Source organism: Camelus dromedarius, chromosome 10 (assembly GCF_036321535.1).
Source record: "Camelus dromedarius isolate mCamDro1 chromosome 10, mCamDro1.pat, whole genome shotgun sequence".
NCBI lineage: Eukaryota > Metazoa > Chordata > Mammalia > Artiodactyla > Camelidae > Camelus > Camelus dromedarius.
In genome coordinates, this window is record NC_087445.1 from 76,791,136 (window position 1) to 76,805,476 (window position 14,341).

A 14,341-nucleotide genomic window follows, 5' to 3' on the forward strand; every position below is an offset into this window, starting at 1 on the left:
GGCGCACTCACGCTGTGGGGAGGCCTCCTGGGGTCGGACGCTGTGTGCATCTCAGCAGAGACCACCCGGACGCCAGGAGCACCCGCTCCCTGGGAGGGCTGGAGACCGGGGGCGGGAGTGGCAAATGGGGCAGTGGAAATAATGTCCTGTGGGCCCAGAAGTCACCTCTGTCTCCTCCTTAAACAGGACCTCAGCTGTGAGAGGGGGTGGTGCCGGCTGCTTCCGTGGGAGGAAGGGTGGCCTCTGTGGTGCTGACAGCCTCTCTCCCGACAGCCGTGAGGCTCCGAGGGCGCTACATTGTGGCCGGGAATGGGAGCATCTCTCCCAGCACCTCCTACCCCTCCCTCCTGGAGGACAGCCGTGTCCAGCACAAAGTGGCCCTGACTGAGGACCGGCTGCCCCGCCTGGAGGAGATCCACATCCGGGGACCCACCTGGGACGACATGGAGATCCAGGTGATCAGCGGGGCCTCCCCCGGGGTTCACTGGTCCACAGTTCATGCACACACTTGCTCATTCTCTCTGCAGTCACTGGGGGGTCTGAGGTCCCTGTGCTCAGAGCCCACGGGAGTCCCTGGAGTTCTGAGGGTGGGTAAGAGGGGAGCCCTGCACGGGGGGTCAGGAGCTCTGCTGCCGAGCTCTGTGATGAGCGAACGCTGCCAGGCTGAGCAGGAGGAGTGTCTGGAGGGAACAGTACGTGCACAAGAAGGGTAATGAGGAGGGAGGAAAGAAGGGGACCCTCCAGATAAGGAGGCTGGGGGCCCAGGCAGACTGGGGCGGGGGAGGATGCGCTTTGCTGGCCTTATGAAGAGAGCAGGCTTCCAGCAGGGGCCTGGGAGGGTGCCGGGGGCTGCATGGCGGCGGAGTGGGGATCAGGCTGTGTCAGGTGGTGGGGAGGCTGGTTCGCCTGACGCCCAGAGTAGAGACCCACCTTGGGGGCATCCCTCCAGGAGGAGCCCAGGAGCTGGAAGCAGGCTGACCGAGGTGCCAGAGCTCAGGCTGGGGCCTCAGGCAGCCTGGAGTTCAGATCCTGGCTCTGCAGGAACTTGGGCGAGAGACTTCACTTTTCTGAGCCTCAGTTTACCCACGTGCAATATGAGGCTAAACTCACCTATGTCAGGTTACTGTGAAGATTCGTTTTTTCCAAAATAATGCACATTAAGCTTGTGTCTGGTGCCCCACACGTGCCTGTGGAAGGCGGCCATGCTATGGAAGTGCAGGCCTCTCGGCTCTCAAGGTGCCCAGGGGCCCGGGTGCCCCGTCCTCATGGTGGGAATGAGACACTGGAAATTCTGGGACAAAGTCACGGGCACTGTGAGGGCCGAAACCGGAATCTGAATGTCCCTCTCCCATGGTCCGCTCTCCTCCGGCTGGGGTGCCCAGATGCTCACCTGCAGAATGGGGGTCAGATGGCGGTCCCACCTCCTAGGCTTACGGGCGGGTAGAGGCGTTGAGGTGTGTGCTGGGCAGTGTTGGCCATTGCCCCGGCCCAGAGGCAGCTCTGTGTGGACGCTGGTTCTCGCTGTCTCTCTGGGATGGATGGAGGGAAGTGGGAACACAGGCTGTGTTTGGTCATGTCCTGCACGCTGTCACCTCGTCTGCAGGTGAGCTTTGCTGAGGAAGGTGTTTGGAGGGGTGGACCGATAGTAGGTTGAACTAGCTCTTGAGAACCTTTGCGGGGAGTTGGGGGTCCAAGTCTTGATGGCCCCTGACTTTGGTCTAGCAGCTCCACCCCTTGGTGCCCATAGCTGGGGGAGACAGCAGGGTCCCCACCCAGATGTCCAGGCCAGAGGGAGCCCCCAGGTGAGCGGTTAACCCCTTCCCCACCTCCCCACCTCCCCACCCCTGGGAACGTGGCTCCCAAATGCTGGTGGTCAAGCTGTTCTGACTGCATCCTTTGCCATGTGGATAAAAATACAGTTTCCTGGGTCTCTCTCAGAGCCACTTCTGGCGGTGGGGGCCCTGAGAATCCCATTTTAACAAAGGACCATGATGGGCAGCCAGATGAGGTATCGAGGGGACAGCTGCTGGGACTTTAGGTGCCTCCTCCTGGCCTCTGCCCTCCAAGCTGGCCCCTCATACTGTTGCAGCAAAGTGTGTCACAGCTCAGTGTCACAGCTCAGTGTCACAGCAACCTGGAGCCGGGCGAGAGACCCAGCAGCACTCGGAGGGTTGGAGAACTCAGGTTTATTACGCCAGCAGGCCCAGAGGAGTTAACACTCTAAGCACTGGACCGCGTCTGTGGGTTTACACAGGCCTTTATAGGCTGCTAGTCTACCCTTTGCAACATCATATGCAAATAAGGTGTAACAAAGTTGACTATTTAGGAATGAGCTTTGTAGAAATGGACCAATCAGGAGTGAGCTCCATTCAAATGAGGTGCTACAAATGGACCAATCAGGAGTTAGCTCAGGGAGCCTAGCCTCTTAGGGGTAAGTTCTGCTTTCCTAGAAGCAAGCCGTTTCAGAGGGAAAAAATGAGATGATGCCACTGGGCCAGGGAACCGTATGGTGCTGACAGGAGAGTAGTAGCCCTGCCCGGGGGTCCTGCCCGTCTTTTTCATGGGGCTTCCCACCTCAACAGGACCCAGTGACCCTCCTGAAGCATGGACAGGCCCAGGCTTCCTGCTGAACACCCCTTCTTAATTCTCTGTGCCCTCAGGGTCAAGCCCAGGCTGACAGATGGCTACCAGGCCTCTGATCCAGCCCCGTCCTGCCCACCCGTGGGCCTCATCACCTGCGGCAGAAGCCTGGCTGTTCTGGGCTCCCCTCTGCTGGCAGCCCCTTCACTCACCTCCACTCTTCCCCGCCGAAGCTCCTTCCTGACCTGCCCACCCTGGTCCACCCAGGGACCCTGGTCTGTGCTCCCATAATCCCCTGTGCACATCGCTCCCCCCACACCCACCAGGGACTTTACAGTTGTCTGTCACTACCAGCCCACCTACCCCACCCCACCATGAGCTCTTGGAGCCTGGGGCAGCAACCCTGGGCAAGCAAGCCCGGCACGGGGTCAGCCTCAGTGATGGCTCGCTGAGGGAAAGAATACAGGATACAGGATACAGGATGGAGGAATGAACGGTGGAAGGCTTCCTGGGGGAGGTGGCCGTGACAGTGGCCCTCAGGGAGCCCACTGGACAAGGCCCTGGCTTTCTGTGCGTCTTATGCAGGTTTACAGGCGCTATGGTGCGGAGTACGGTGCCCTCGCCCGCCCAGACGTCACCTTCACCTACTTCCAGCCCAAGCGGCGGCAGGCCTGGGCCTGGGCTGCCGTGCGGGGGGCCTGCTCGGTGAGCTGTGGGGCAGGTGAGGCCTGAGGCATGGCTGGCCCGAAGCCTGCTTTGCCCCCTGCACGGAGGTGGCCTAGCATCCCTCTTCCCTCCCAGGGCTGCGCTGGGTGACCTACAGCTGTCGGGACCAGGCCAGCGGCCAGTGGGTGGAGGCTGCCCGGTGCGGAGGGAGCTGGCAGCCGGCGGCCTGGTCAGAGTCCTGCGCCCCCCAGCCCTGCCCCCCGTAGTGAGTGCTGTCTGCGGCTCCAGCCGGGGTCACCGCGGCCACGGGGCCCTCCCTGGCTCATGGGGCCCATGCGGGTGGGCTGGGCCAGCAGCTTCTGGGCGTGTATCCATTCAGTCCTGAGACGACCTGTGAGCTGTGTTCTGTCCATGTCCCCGTATGGCAGGTGAGGACACTGAGACTCGGGCAGACATGAGTGACGGTGTCAGCCTGGGGTGCCACACCCACTGCACCTTGTCTGGGGCAGCACGTGCCTTCTCTGAGCTCTGGTGCTCACCACAAGGTGGAGGAGACCGCCTTCCCTGGGGAGGTGGGGCTCAGGGAGGTAACCATGCTCTGGCAGGTACGGCTGGTAGGAGGTAACGTTAGGGGTATGGCTGTCCCTGTGGGGTGCAGGCTGGAGCGGCCACCCCCAGCACGTTTATACAGCCGTCCTGGCCTCGGGTGCTGCTCCAGGATGCTGGAGAGCTGGCAGCTGGGCTGGCTGTGCCTGCACAGTGTCCAAGTACCTGGAGGGACACTGGCCCAGCCCAAACCAGGGGAGTGGGTCACCTAGAGACGGATCTGCTGGCCCCCTGCCCCGCATCCCCGCCCCGAGCCAGCCTGGGGGCCCGACCAGGAGCCCCATGCTGTGTTCCTCTCCTCCTCAGCTGGGTGGCTGGAGACTTCGGCCCGTGCAGCGCCTCCTGCGGGGGCGGCCTGCAGGAGCGGGTGGTGCGCTGCGTGGAGGCCCAGGGCGGCCTCCTGAGGACGCTGCCCCACTCCCGGTGCAGAGTGCTGGCCCAGCAGCCAGCGGCTGTGGAAACCTGCAATTCCCAGCCCTGCCCCACAAGGTGAGCGCAGGGCTGGGGCAGGGCACCCCCCAAGGCCAGATCCAGGCAGGGTCTCCCTGGCAGGGCTTGACCCTGCCCTGAGCCCTGCCCCTTCTGAGTGTCCCCTCTTCCTGAGGCCTCTGGCCGGGTCCCCCATCCTGGGTGAGCGCCAACTTCAGAACTACCTTCTGTCCAGGAGACCCTGGACCGGCCATTTCCCTCTCTGAACTTCTGAGTCTGCTCATGGAGGGGCTGTGAGGACCAAGGGAAGCCATGAATATAAAGCAATTAATGTCACTGTGTCATTGCTACTGTCAGTTCCACGCTGCCTCTCATCCCCTTGGTGTCCCAGTTGACAGGAGCTTCTTATTCTGATTTGCCACTAACTGGCTCCATGACCTGGGCAAGCCCCCTGCCTCTCTGGACCCCAGTTTTGTTGCCTGTCCAGTGGGGAGGGGGGTGGCCTAGGTCCCTGGTGGTCCACACGCGGCTCTGAGCATCTTTCCCCACCTTGCATTCATGGCAGACTTAGCAGTCACCACTCTTTCCCACCGAGGGCAGATCTTGCCTCAGAATCCTTCTCAACACAGCACTCCAAGCAGCCACCACCTCTCAGGGTTGGCAGGCGAGGTGCACTTCCCGTCCTTGACCTGGTGATCCGATTGCATCTGGCCCTGGTTTCTCAGCACCTGCTCGGTTGCGTGGGGCGATGCTGTCGTCTGGTTGGGGGCCTACCTTCACCTCTGGAAGGCGGGAGGGTCGGGGCCTGTGTCATTGCACCTTGGTTGCCAAGCCAAGTGCCAACAGCAGCTCACCCAGCCTTCTGGGTAGGCCCCTGACCTTTGCCTCTTTGCGGGGATCCCTCTTTGAGCTCTTGGGGAGCAGGGTCACTACCTCTCTGCTGTGGGAGCTGGGCTGTACCTACTGCCCGGTAGCAGAGGCAGGACCTGATGGCTGTCCTGTGCTGTCCTCAGGGAGGTGTCGGACACGTGCTCATCGGCCTGTGGAGCAGACCTGGCCGGGCAGAATGCGACTTGTGTGCTGGGGACAGATGGCGCGGAGGAGCTGGTGACTGCTGGGGCCTGCTCCACAGACGAGAAGCTGGCTACACTTGAACCCTGTGTCCAGGCAGCATGTCCTCCAGGCGGGGGCCATGTGAGTGTCCTGGGCGCAGGGGCTCTCGGGTCCTCATCTGGCCAGGAGGATGGAGAGCACTGGCCTCCCCACCAGAGCTAGGAGACTGTCCTTCTTCAGGGCTGCTGTCCCCCTGGTCACAGGATCACCTTAGAGCCCGGGGTCTGCTGGGAAGCCCTCTTCCCGCTGGCACTCAGGCTGATGAACCCAGGCCCTGCTGGAAGGCTGTCAGTTCTCTGCTGCACGGAGAAACGCTGTCACGCTCCAGCCGGTGTCCACGGGTTCAGGGCTGGCGGTGTTGCTTTCAGACCAGGGTGCTGGCCAACCCTGTCCCCCTGCCGCCCCTGCCACGGCGGTGGGGATGGCAGGGCCAAGGGGGCCTGTGAATCTGCTCCTGAGCCCCAGCTCAGCCCCGACTACTCACGCTGATGCAGAGGCCAGGGTGGGGTGTGTGGGGAGGTGTCCGCTGGGGGCCAGGAAGCAAGTCCCTGGGAACGGGGCAGCCCTCTGGGGGCCTGGTGACCACTTCTGCTCTCTCTGAAGAGACTGGGATGGGGCCGGGGGAGTGGAGGGCCAGGTGCTCAGGGGTCCGGAGCGGGGAGCCCATATCTGCCCCCGGTTGCTTGCTCCCTGCAGCTGGACGCCCAGGCTCCGGGGGAGGAGGCTGCATCTGCAGAGGGCAGGGCCAGGCTGGAGGCCCCTGCCACACACGTGTGGACTCCCCTGGCGGGGCCGTGCTCCGTCTCCTGCGGGCGAGGTGAGGCCCCCGGAGCTCCTGAGGGCCAGCTAACTCTTATCTAAGAAGCACTTGAGGTGGGTTGCAGAAAATCCGACTACACGAGACATGACATTGTGTGCGGGGAGACGGGGGCAGAGTACAGGTGGCCACGTGCATGTGCGCAGTGATCAGCTGGGGGGTCACAAACACAGCCAGACTGGCACCGAGAGGCCTTTCTTAAGGTCTGAGGTTGGCCCCGGGCTTAGCTCTGAGCTTCCTGGCAGCCAAACCAGAGTAACAAAATTAATTCTTTTTGCATTCTTTTTTATTGACGTACAGTCAGTTCAAAATTAATTTTAAGATACACAGTGGGTTTTTTTTGGAACTAATATTTTTATTTTTAAATTTTTATTTATTTTAAAATATTTCATTTATTATTATATTATTTAATTATTTTATTTTGGTGGGGGGAGGTAATTAGGTTTATTTATTTTTAGAGGAGGTACTGGGGATTGAACCCAGGACCTCATGCATGCTAAGCATATGCTCTACCTCTTATCTATACCCTCCCCCCCCATTTTTATTTTTTTATTGAATTATAGTCGATTTATAATGTTGTGTTAATTTCTGGTATACAGCACAGTGACTCAGACGTACATACATTCCTTTTCATATTCTTTTTAATTATAGACTACTACAAGGTACTGAATATACTTCCCAGTGCCTTATAGTAGACCTTGTTGTTTATACACAGTGTTCTTTGGTTTTTAATTTTATTTTTTATTGAAGTGTAGTTGATTTACAGTATTAGTCTCAGGTGTACGGCAAAGGGGTTCAGTTATACAGATACATGCATACGGACGTTTTCTTTTCAGATTCTTTTCCATTATAGGTTAGAATAAGCAATTGAATATAGTTTCGTGTGCTCTACAGTAGGTCCTCATTGTTTATCTAGTTCATATATAGTAATGTATACACAGTGTTCTTAAGCTAAAACTCTAACCACTTGCTCAAACGCCCGCGTGTTGAGAGTGCAGAGGTTTCTTCTGAGGATACTCCAAAAGGAGAGATGAGAGGTCCTGATAACGTCTTTGTGATAAACACTGTTGGAGATTGTCTTAGAGCAAGTCTTAACGACGTCTCTCAAGAAACAAGATCAGCTACCACTGTTGAACACCTACCACGTGCCAGGCACTTTATAGCTCCCCTTTAAAAATAGCCCTCCAAAGTAGGCACCATTAGATGAGAAACCTGAGGCTCAGAGAGGTTAAGACACTTGTCCAAGGTCACACAGCTGTAAGTGGCAGCGCCAAGACTCGTACCTGCGTGGGCCTGATCTGCTAGGGCTCTCCAGAGAGCTGGGCCCCTGTGGTCCTTGCTGAGCCCTCCTCCTCCTTCCTCCCTGCAGGCCTGAGGGAGCTGCACTTCCAGTGCACGGACTCTGCCCTCAGGACAGCCGTTGGGGAAGAGCTGTGTGGCTTGTCGAGCAAACCCGGGAGCCGGTGGGAGGTCTGCCGGGCTGCCCCGTGCCCAGCCTGGTGAGTCAGGGGGAGGGAGACTGTGCGGAGGGGCAGCAGCCTGGGTCCCCCGGGGAGGAAGGAGCCTGACCCTGGGCGTGGCTTCCTGCGGGGCACTGGCCTTTCCTTTCTGCAGGTGGGAGACCCGAGCCTTGGCACCATGCCCAGTGACCTGTGGAGGGGGACAGGTGCCGCTGGCTGTTCGCTGTGTGAGGATGGAACAAGGCCGCTCCATCCCCCTGCCTCACTCTAAGTGCTGGCCGTCACCTCGGCCCAGACCCCTCGAGGACTGCAGCCCGGAGCCCTGCCCTGCCAGGTGGGCCCCTTCCCGAGAGACAGCAGGACCTAGGGGGGCATCTTGGACGGGCGTCATCACCTCCCAGTAAGCTCCTGCCCCTTGGCGTCCTCCCCTGCAGGAGTGAGCCACACCGGTGCCCTGGAGGGCTGTGGGGGCTTAAAGTGTGTGAAGTCCGTCACCCAGGATCTGGGCGGCTGTGGGCGCACGTGGTTGATGGTCATCTGTTTCATCACTTGCTGTTTTTTGAGAACCTACTACGCCCAGGTGCTGTTCCGGCACCAGGGACCCAGCAGTGAACAAGACAGACAGGAATCCCTGCCCTCCCGAAGCAGTCGCTGCGGGAAAGGGGGGGGGAGACCACAAACAAGACGGATGGAGGACACAGAGTCTGATGTGTCGTGTTGGTGCGATGCGGCAGCACAGCGGGAAGGATTAGGAGCCTGGCAGGGGCAGCTCCACGTGCTGGGGCTGGGGTTCCTACTGCAGGCACACGTCTTTGCAGGGCCCCTTGGGTGCCCTGCCCCCCACCCCACCCCCACCTTTGGACACGTCTGCCCTTGGCTTCCCCTTCCATAAAATGGGATATTCTGTACGTTCTCTGTCCATCGTGCCCGGCCTCTCAGTGGAGAGGTAAAATTCACCCCCAGAGAGAGACCCTTTCCAGGCCCTTCCCAGTCTGGGGAAGTGAGGGGCAGCCCTGCTCCTCGGGGTGCCCCCGACTCTGGTTTGCTCCAGGTGGCATTACGAGCTGGCGGCCTGCAGTGTGAGCTGTGGGGGAGGGGTCACGCAGAGGGTCCTGTCTTGTGCCCGGGCTCAGGGGGAGGACGAGGACGAGGAGGTCCTGCTGGACACGCAGTGCCAGGGGCTGCCTTGCCCAGAGCCGCAGGAGCCCTGCAGCCCGGAGCCCTGCCCGCCCAGATCGGCAGCGCCGAGGTGTGCGGTAGCAGCCTGAGCGCCTGGTATGTGCCACCACCGGGCCAGGCCCTGGGGGCTAAAGGGCAGCTCAGTGGCACAGGAAACAGATTGCCCAGCAGGCTGCACCCAGTGTCAGGGGTGATGGTCCAGCAAAACGCCCGCAGTGCTGTGGGTTCTAATGACGGTGTGTTGTGGGCAGGCCTGGGGGGCTTCAGAGTGGAGGAGGCAGCATCTGAGTGGAGCCGAGGGTGGGCCAGCTGGGGCACAGCGCCCACCGCCGCAGCCACGTGGGACAGGTCCGGAGACGGGGTGGAGCCCGATGGGGGAGGGCGAATAGTCACCTTCTTCGTTCACAATTCCCTTGTGGTTTCTTCTTTGTAATTTTGCATTTTAAATAATGAAATGCTCTTCTGTGTCAGACAGAAACGTCCAGAAAAGAATGTAAGTCGCCCATGTCCCACCCTGAGTGGACGGGAGGGGTTCAGGGCCGTACTTCTGGATCCCAGTGGCCTAGAACCGTCCTGGTTGACTGTCTGAGGAGCCCATGGGGCAGTGCCATCTCTGGGGAGGCGTAGCCTCTATCTGGGGTCTTCTCTCCCTGCAGGTGGAAAGTCACGTCCCTTGGCCCGTGTTCAGCCAGCTGTGGTCTCGGCACTGCCACACGCTCGGTGGCCTGCGTGCAGCTGGACCGAGGCCAGGACACGGCGGTGGATGTGCGGGCCTGTGCGGGTCTGGTGCGGCCGCAGACCCGCATTCCCTGCATGACTGCCGCCTGCACCTACCGCTGGCATGTCAGCACCTGGCTGCAGGTCAGTGCGTCAGCCAAGGAGCCTCACATCTGGGGACCTTGGTGGGGCTTTCATTCATTGTGACCCCCCCAAAAGGAAGGGGAGACTCTGGTCTGTTGGGGAAGGAGCAGTCAGGAGGTGGAAGACACAGCAAGGCCCGGGACACGGGGCAGGGTGGGCAGCTAGGTCTTAAGAGGCCCGAAGTCTAGAGACGCCAGAAGATAGAGGGCTGACAACCCCACACGGATTAGCAAATCCCACCCTACACCAGCACCTCGCAAGGCTCTGGGGAGACAAAGGTAAATAGGGCTGGGTGCCCCCCAGAGGGGTTTGTTTACGGCATGGAGGGGAGAAGAGGCAGACAGCCACCCGCTGCCTCAGTGAGAAGGACCCTGGGCAGCCAGGTCGGGGGAGATGACAGCTCGGACAGGGCAGGGCAGGGCCGGACGGCAGGGCAGACATGGCTGCGGTGAGTGTTGGAGAGCGGAAGGAGGAAGCCATGCCTCCTGGTCCCTGCTCTAGGGTTTGGAGGGCAGGGAGGCCTCCAGACGACAGTTAGAGACCTGGGCTTGAGTCCCTGCTCCTCCTCCCCGTGTGGCCCTTGCAAGGTAACCTCTCTGAGCCTTAGTCTCCTCATCTGTCGAATGGACACACATATCCGCCTCCTGTGTTGTGCAAAGAGCGTATCAGAGCCTGCCTGGCCTGTGGTCACTGCAGACCCCCTGGCAAGGTCAGCCCTGACTCCTCCCCCTCTTTCCTGGCAGTGCTCTGTCTCGTGTGGGGAAGGCATTCAGCGCCGGCATGACACCTGCCTTGGACCCCGGGCCCAGGTGCCCGTGCCAGCCGACTTCTGCCAGCATCTGCCCAAGCCAGTGACAGTGCGGGGCTGCTGGGCCGGGCCCTGTGCAGGGCAGGGGTTGCCCAGCCCGGCGCCCCACGAGGAAGCCACTGCCCCAGGCCAGACCACAGCTGCCACTACTGGTGCTTCCCTGGAGCGGCCCCACCCCTGGGCCCACCTCCTCTCCCCCACTCCCTGGCCTCAAGGACTCCTGATTGGGACCCCAGAAAGCCCAGCAGAGTCCAGTTATGTTCCTTCCTCCTTTCTGTCTGGGCACCTGGCTGGCTGCAGGAGGGGTGGGCAAAGGCGTCTTCACCTGGGAGAGGCAGGACGTGCTCCTTGTGGGGGTCTCCAGGCTGGCCCGCTTCCTCACTGGTAAAGTGCAAGCTCACTTTTACAATCAACAAGGGAAAGTAACCTGAAGGTTTCACAGTCCGAATCCCGGCCTGTGTGGCCCACTGTACATACTGCCTCCCTCTTGCTGGACCATCAGAGGCGGCTCTGTGCCTTGGATGGTGATGGTCTGACCCATGCAGCCCCCTCCTCGCCTGAGAAGGCTCCTGCTGGGCCGAGGAGGACGTCAGCCCCCCACCCCCTCAGTCTCCTTCCCCAGCACGGAAGGCCCGAGGCCCTGCCCTGCAGGGGGTGCCCCACCCGGACACCCTGCTCACCTGTCCTCCCGCTCCCCTTCCAGGTGCCTGTGGCCGGCAGCACCTTGAGCCAACAGGAACCATTGACATGCGAGGCCCAGCGCAGGCTGACTGTGCAGTGGCCATCGGACGGCCCCTGGATGAGGTGGTGACCCTCCGAGTCCTTGAGAGCTCCCTCAACTGCAGCGCTGGTAGGTCTAAGGCCACTGTCACCCGTGACTGGGCCTGCCAGGTGCCAGTGGGCATGAGTCCAGTGTGCCCCATTGCTGAGGGGATGCTCCAGGTGCATCCCCATTTGTACCCATCACAGCCGTCTCGTGACTGGGGTATGATTGTCCCCATTTCACAGATGAGGGAACTGAGGCTAGGGAAGCTTAAGTCATGTGTCCAGTTACTTAGAGTCACATAGCCAGTAAGTGGGAGAATTGGAGCCTGAACTCAGCTCAGTCCACCCCAGGCCACTGGGCTGCCAACCTGGACTAGGGGGTGCTGGGTCCTCACGGCACTGCCACTCCCTAGGGGAGATGCTGCTGCTCTGGGGCAGGCTCACGTGGAGGAAGATGTGCAGGAGGCTGTCCGGCATGACTTTCAGCTCCAAAGCCAACACACTGGTGGTGAGGCAGCGTCTTGTGCGGCCGGGAGGCGGAGTGCTGCTGCGCTATTCGAGCCAGCCTGCCCTGGGAACCTTCCACCGCGGTATGGCGAGGCGTGCCCTGCCAGAGGCTGGCCGGGTGGGTGCTGCTGCCAGCGGGGCCAGTCCCGGCTCCGTGGGCAAGGCAGACAGGGAGCTGAGCTGACTGAGGAGGAAAAGCCCTGCCGTCCCGAATATCCCTGACATCCCATCCCTGCACATGAGGTCCTAGAGATGTCATGCGTCCCTTCCTCTCTGGGGCCCTGCAGCAAGATAGGTGGACGTGGGATTCTAGCCACATTCCCTCTGCCTCCCTCAGGCCACCGCAGCTCCACACCCTGGCCCTGGCACTCAGGTTCCTCAAGATCCTTTAAGGTCTTTGTGTGAGGTGCTTTCCCCAGTCCTGTTTGGTGCACTGTCCTCTTGGCTTATCCTCTTCAAAGGATGGCATCCCCAAGAGCCCTGTTAGCCCACGACTCCATTGGTATCCTCGGGTAGCCTTCTGGGTTGCTTCCGGGGCCTGGCCCTCTTCCAGCAGTCCAAGCTGGCTGAAGGTGGCTTCCCCCATGGTTCCTGAGGTTTCTGGGTCCCCCAGGTGTCAGATGAGGAGTAGGACACTCGGGGGCTTCTCCCCTACCCCTCAGTTTGAAGCACAGGCACAAGCGGTCTGTCCAGGGGCCAGCTGCCCACCTGCCTACTCCTGGCTCATTTCTCAGTCTCCGCAAGCACAGGCCCCGGCCCAGAGGCGCAGGCAGGAGGCGCTGCCGTGGTTGGGGCGGGTTCAGGGTTAGGCACTTTTGCCCGTGTGACTTCACCGAGTCCTAAAACCCGCCCTGCCCAGGGTGTGCTGCAGTTCTCACTCTACAGCAGAGGGAACTGAAGCTCAGAGCATTTAAAGCTTTCACCTAGGGTCACCCGCTGGGGAAGTGGTAGAGATGGGGTTCCATGGGGACTTCTGCCTGGGAGCCCCGATCTTGATCACAGAGCCACACTGCTTACCTCACTGCTCCCCGGCTGTGAGCTGCCCTGGCCTCTGACAATGGTGGCCATTCTGAGGGGCTCCCGTGGCCCTGAGGTGGTCCCCAGCTGATCCGTCCACATGCTCTCCCCTGCAGAATGTGACAAGCAGCTTTTTGGACCCCGGGGTGAAATCGTGAGCCCATCGTTGAGTCCAGGTGGAAGGAATGTGGGGGGCTGTCGCATCTTCATCAACGTGGCCCCACGGGCCCGGATTGTCATCCATGCCCTGGCCACAGACATGGGCACTGGAACTGGAAACCAGGGAACCGATGCCAGCTACATCTTGGTGAGGCTATCGGGAGGGGGACAGGAATGGGCTGACTTTAACTATGATTCTGGAAAGCCATGCCTGGGGGATTCTGGGCTAGAGGACCCACTAGTTTACTCCAGACCAGAACCCTCAGATTCATCAGTGAGAGAATGGGAGAAAAGTTTCCTCCACTTATTTACCAACAAATGTTTGCTGAGCTCCCTACAAGACTGAAATAGAAAAGACCTTTTTGGATGCAGACCGCCATTTAACTCAGGACTGAAGCATAATTTTTGACCCTGATACAATTTTTCAGAAGAGTGGGCGAGCCCCTCCCCTGACACAGTTTTTAGTAGAACTATCCTCTGCAAGGTATCGGCTCCCTGGAGGAGGCTGCCTGGCCTCTCTAATCAGATCCCAGCTCTGGCACCCTGGCTGTGTGTACTTGGGGGAGAGGCACAACTTCTCTGAGCCTGTTTCCTAGGTAGAGTAAGAGTGCCTTCCTGATCATGCTGTTGTGTGAGGATGAAATGTGACCCTGAGTATGTTAAGGGCTCATGAGTGCTAGCTCTTTGTCATTTGTGATTGGCCCTTCGGGGCTGCTCCTTTTCTTCCAGATCCGGGACATCCACAGCCTGAGGACAACGACATTTCGTGGGCAGCAGACACTCTACTGGGAGTCAGAGGGCAGCCAGGCAGAGATGGAGTTTAGCCAGGGCTTCCTTGAGGCCCACACTAGCCTTCGGGGCCATTACTGGACCCTCCAGACTAGAGCTCCTTACCGCGGCAGTGCCCTGCCTTAGCTTCCTCTCCAAGCACATCCTTCAGTTGACCATTGGGCACGGTGGGTGACTTCTCCCAGTCCTGGAAGGGGAAGGAAGGAACCTGTCATGTATGAGCGCCTGTTAAAATGCCTGGCTAGCGCTGGAGGACTGACTGGTGTCTGAGTACTCTCCAATCCCAATTCCCTCCAACCTTAAGTATCTCCTTTAGGGCCTCCTCCAACGTGAAACGTGGAAGGGGGGACTCTTCGGAAAGGCAGTCCAGCCCCTCGAGTACCAATAAACGGAACGCGCGGTCTGAGTGGCGTTTTCTTCACATAACTTGTCCAAATGCGGCTTGAAATCCACCCACCCTTCGCACGGCGGGGGTTCCCTGGCCGCGGTCGGGCTCCAGACCCATTTCTGATCTCAGCAAACCCCTGGTCACCCCAGGCGGTCGTCTTCCTACCCAGGGAGGGTAGGCGAGGGAGTGTGGAGTCA

General features: G+C 60.0%; 1 protein-coding gene across 8 annotated transcripts in view; it reads left to right on the forward strand.

Moving 5' to 3' along the window:
• Window positions 1–14,254, forward strand: part of ADAMTS13 (ADAM metallopeptidase with thrombospondin type 1 motif 13) — a 29,171-nt gene extending 14,917 nt beyond the window's left edge. For 3 of the 8 annotated variants that reach the window (XM_064490721.1, XM_064490724.1, XM_064490727.1), the window contains 13 exons: window positions 274–455; window positions 3,166–3,301; window positions 3,382–3,511; window positions 4,159–4,341; window positions 5,295–5,475; window positions 6,091–6,211; window positions 7,581–7,710; window positions 7,826–8,005; window positions 9,507–9,711; window positions 10,455–10,773; window positions 11,223–11,369; window positions 11,698–11,874; window positions 12,925–13,598. In XM_064490721.1, the coding sequence (XP_064346791.1) occupies window positions 274–455; window positions 3,166–3,301; window positions 3,382–3,511; window positions 4,159–4,341; window positions 5,295–5,475; window positions 6,091–6,211; window positions 7,581–7,710; window positions 7,826–8,005; window positions 9,507–9,711; window positions 10,455–10,773; window positions 11,223–11,369; window positions 11,698–11,874; window positions 12,925–13,313 (2,480 nt within the window). In that variant the 3' untranslated portion in view covers window positions 13,314–13,598. Of the gene's footprint in view, window positions 1–273; window positions 456–3,165; window positions 3,302–3,381; window positions 3,512–4,158; window positions 4,342–5,294; window positions 5,476–6,090; window positions 6,212–7,580; window positions 7,711–7,825; window positions 8,006–8,722; window positions 8,921–9,506; window positions 9,712–10,454; window positions 10,774–11,222; window positions 11,370–11,697; window positions 11,875–12,924; window positions 13,599–13,696 lie in introns of those variants that run through there. The other 5 variants (XM_064490722.1, XM_064490728.1, XM_064490723.1 and 2 more) reach the window with 5 other exon arrangements.
• The last annotated feature ends 87 nt before the right edge of the window (window positions 14,255–14,341 follow it).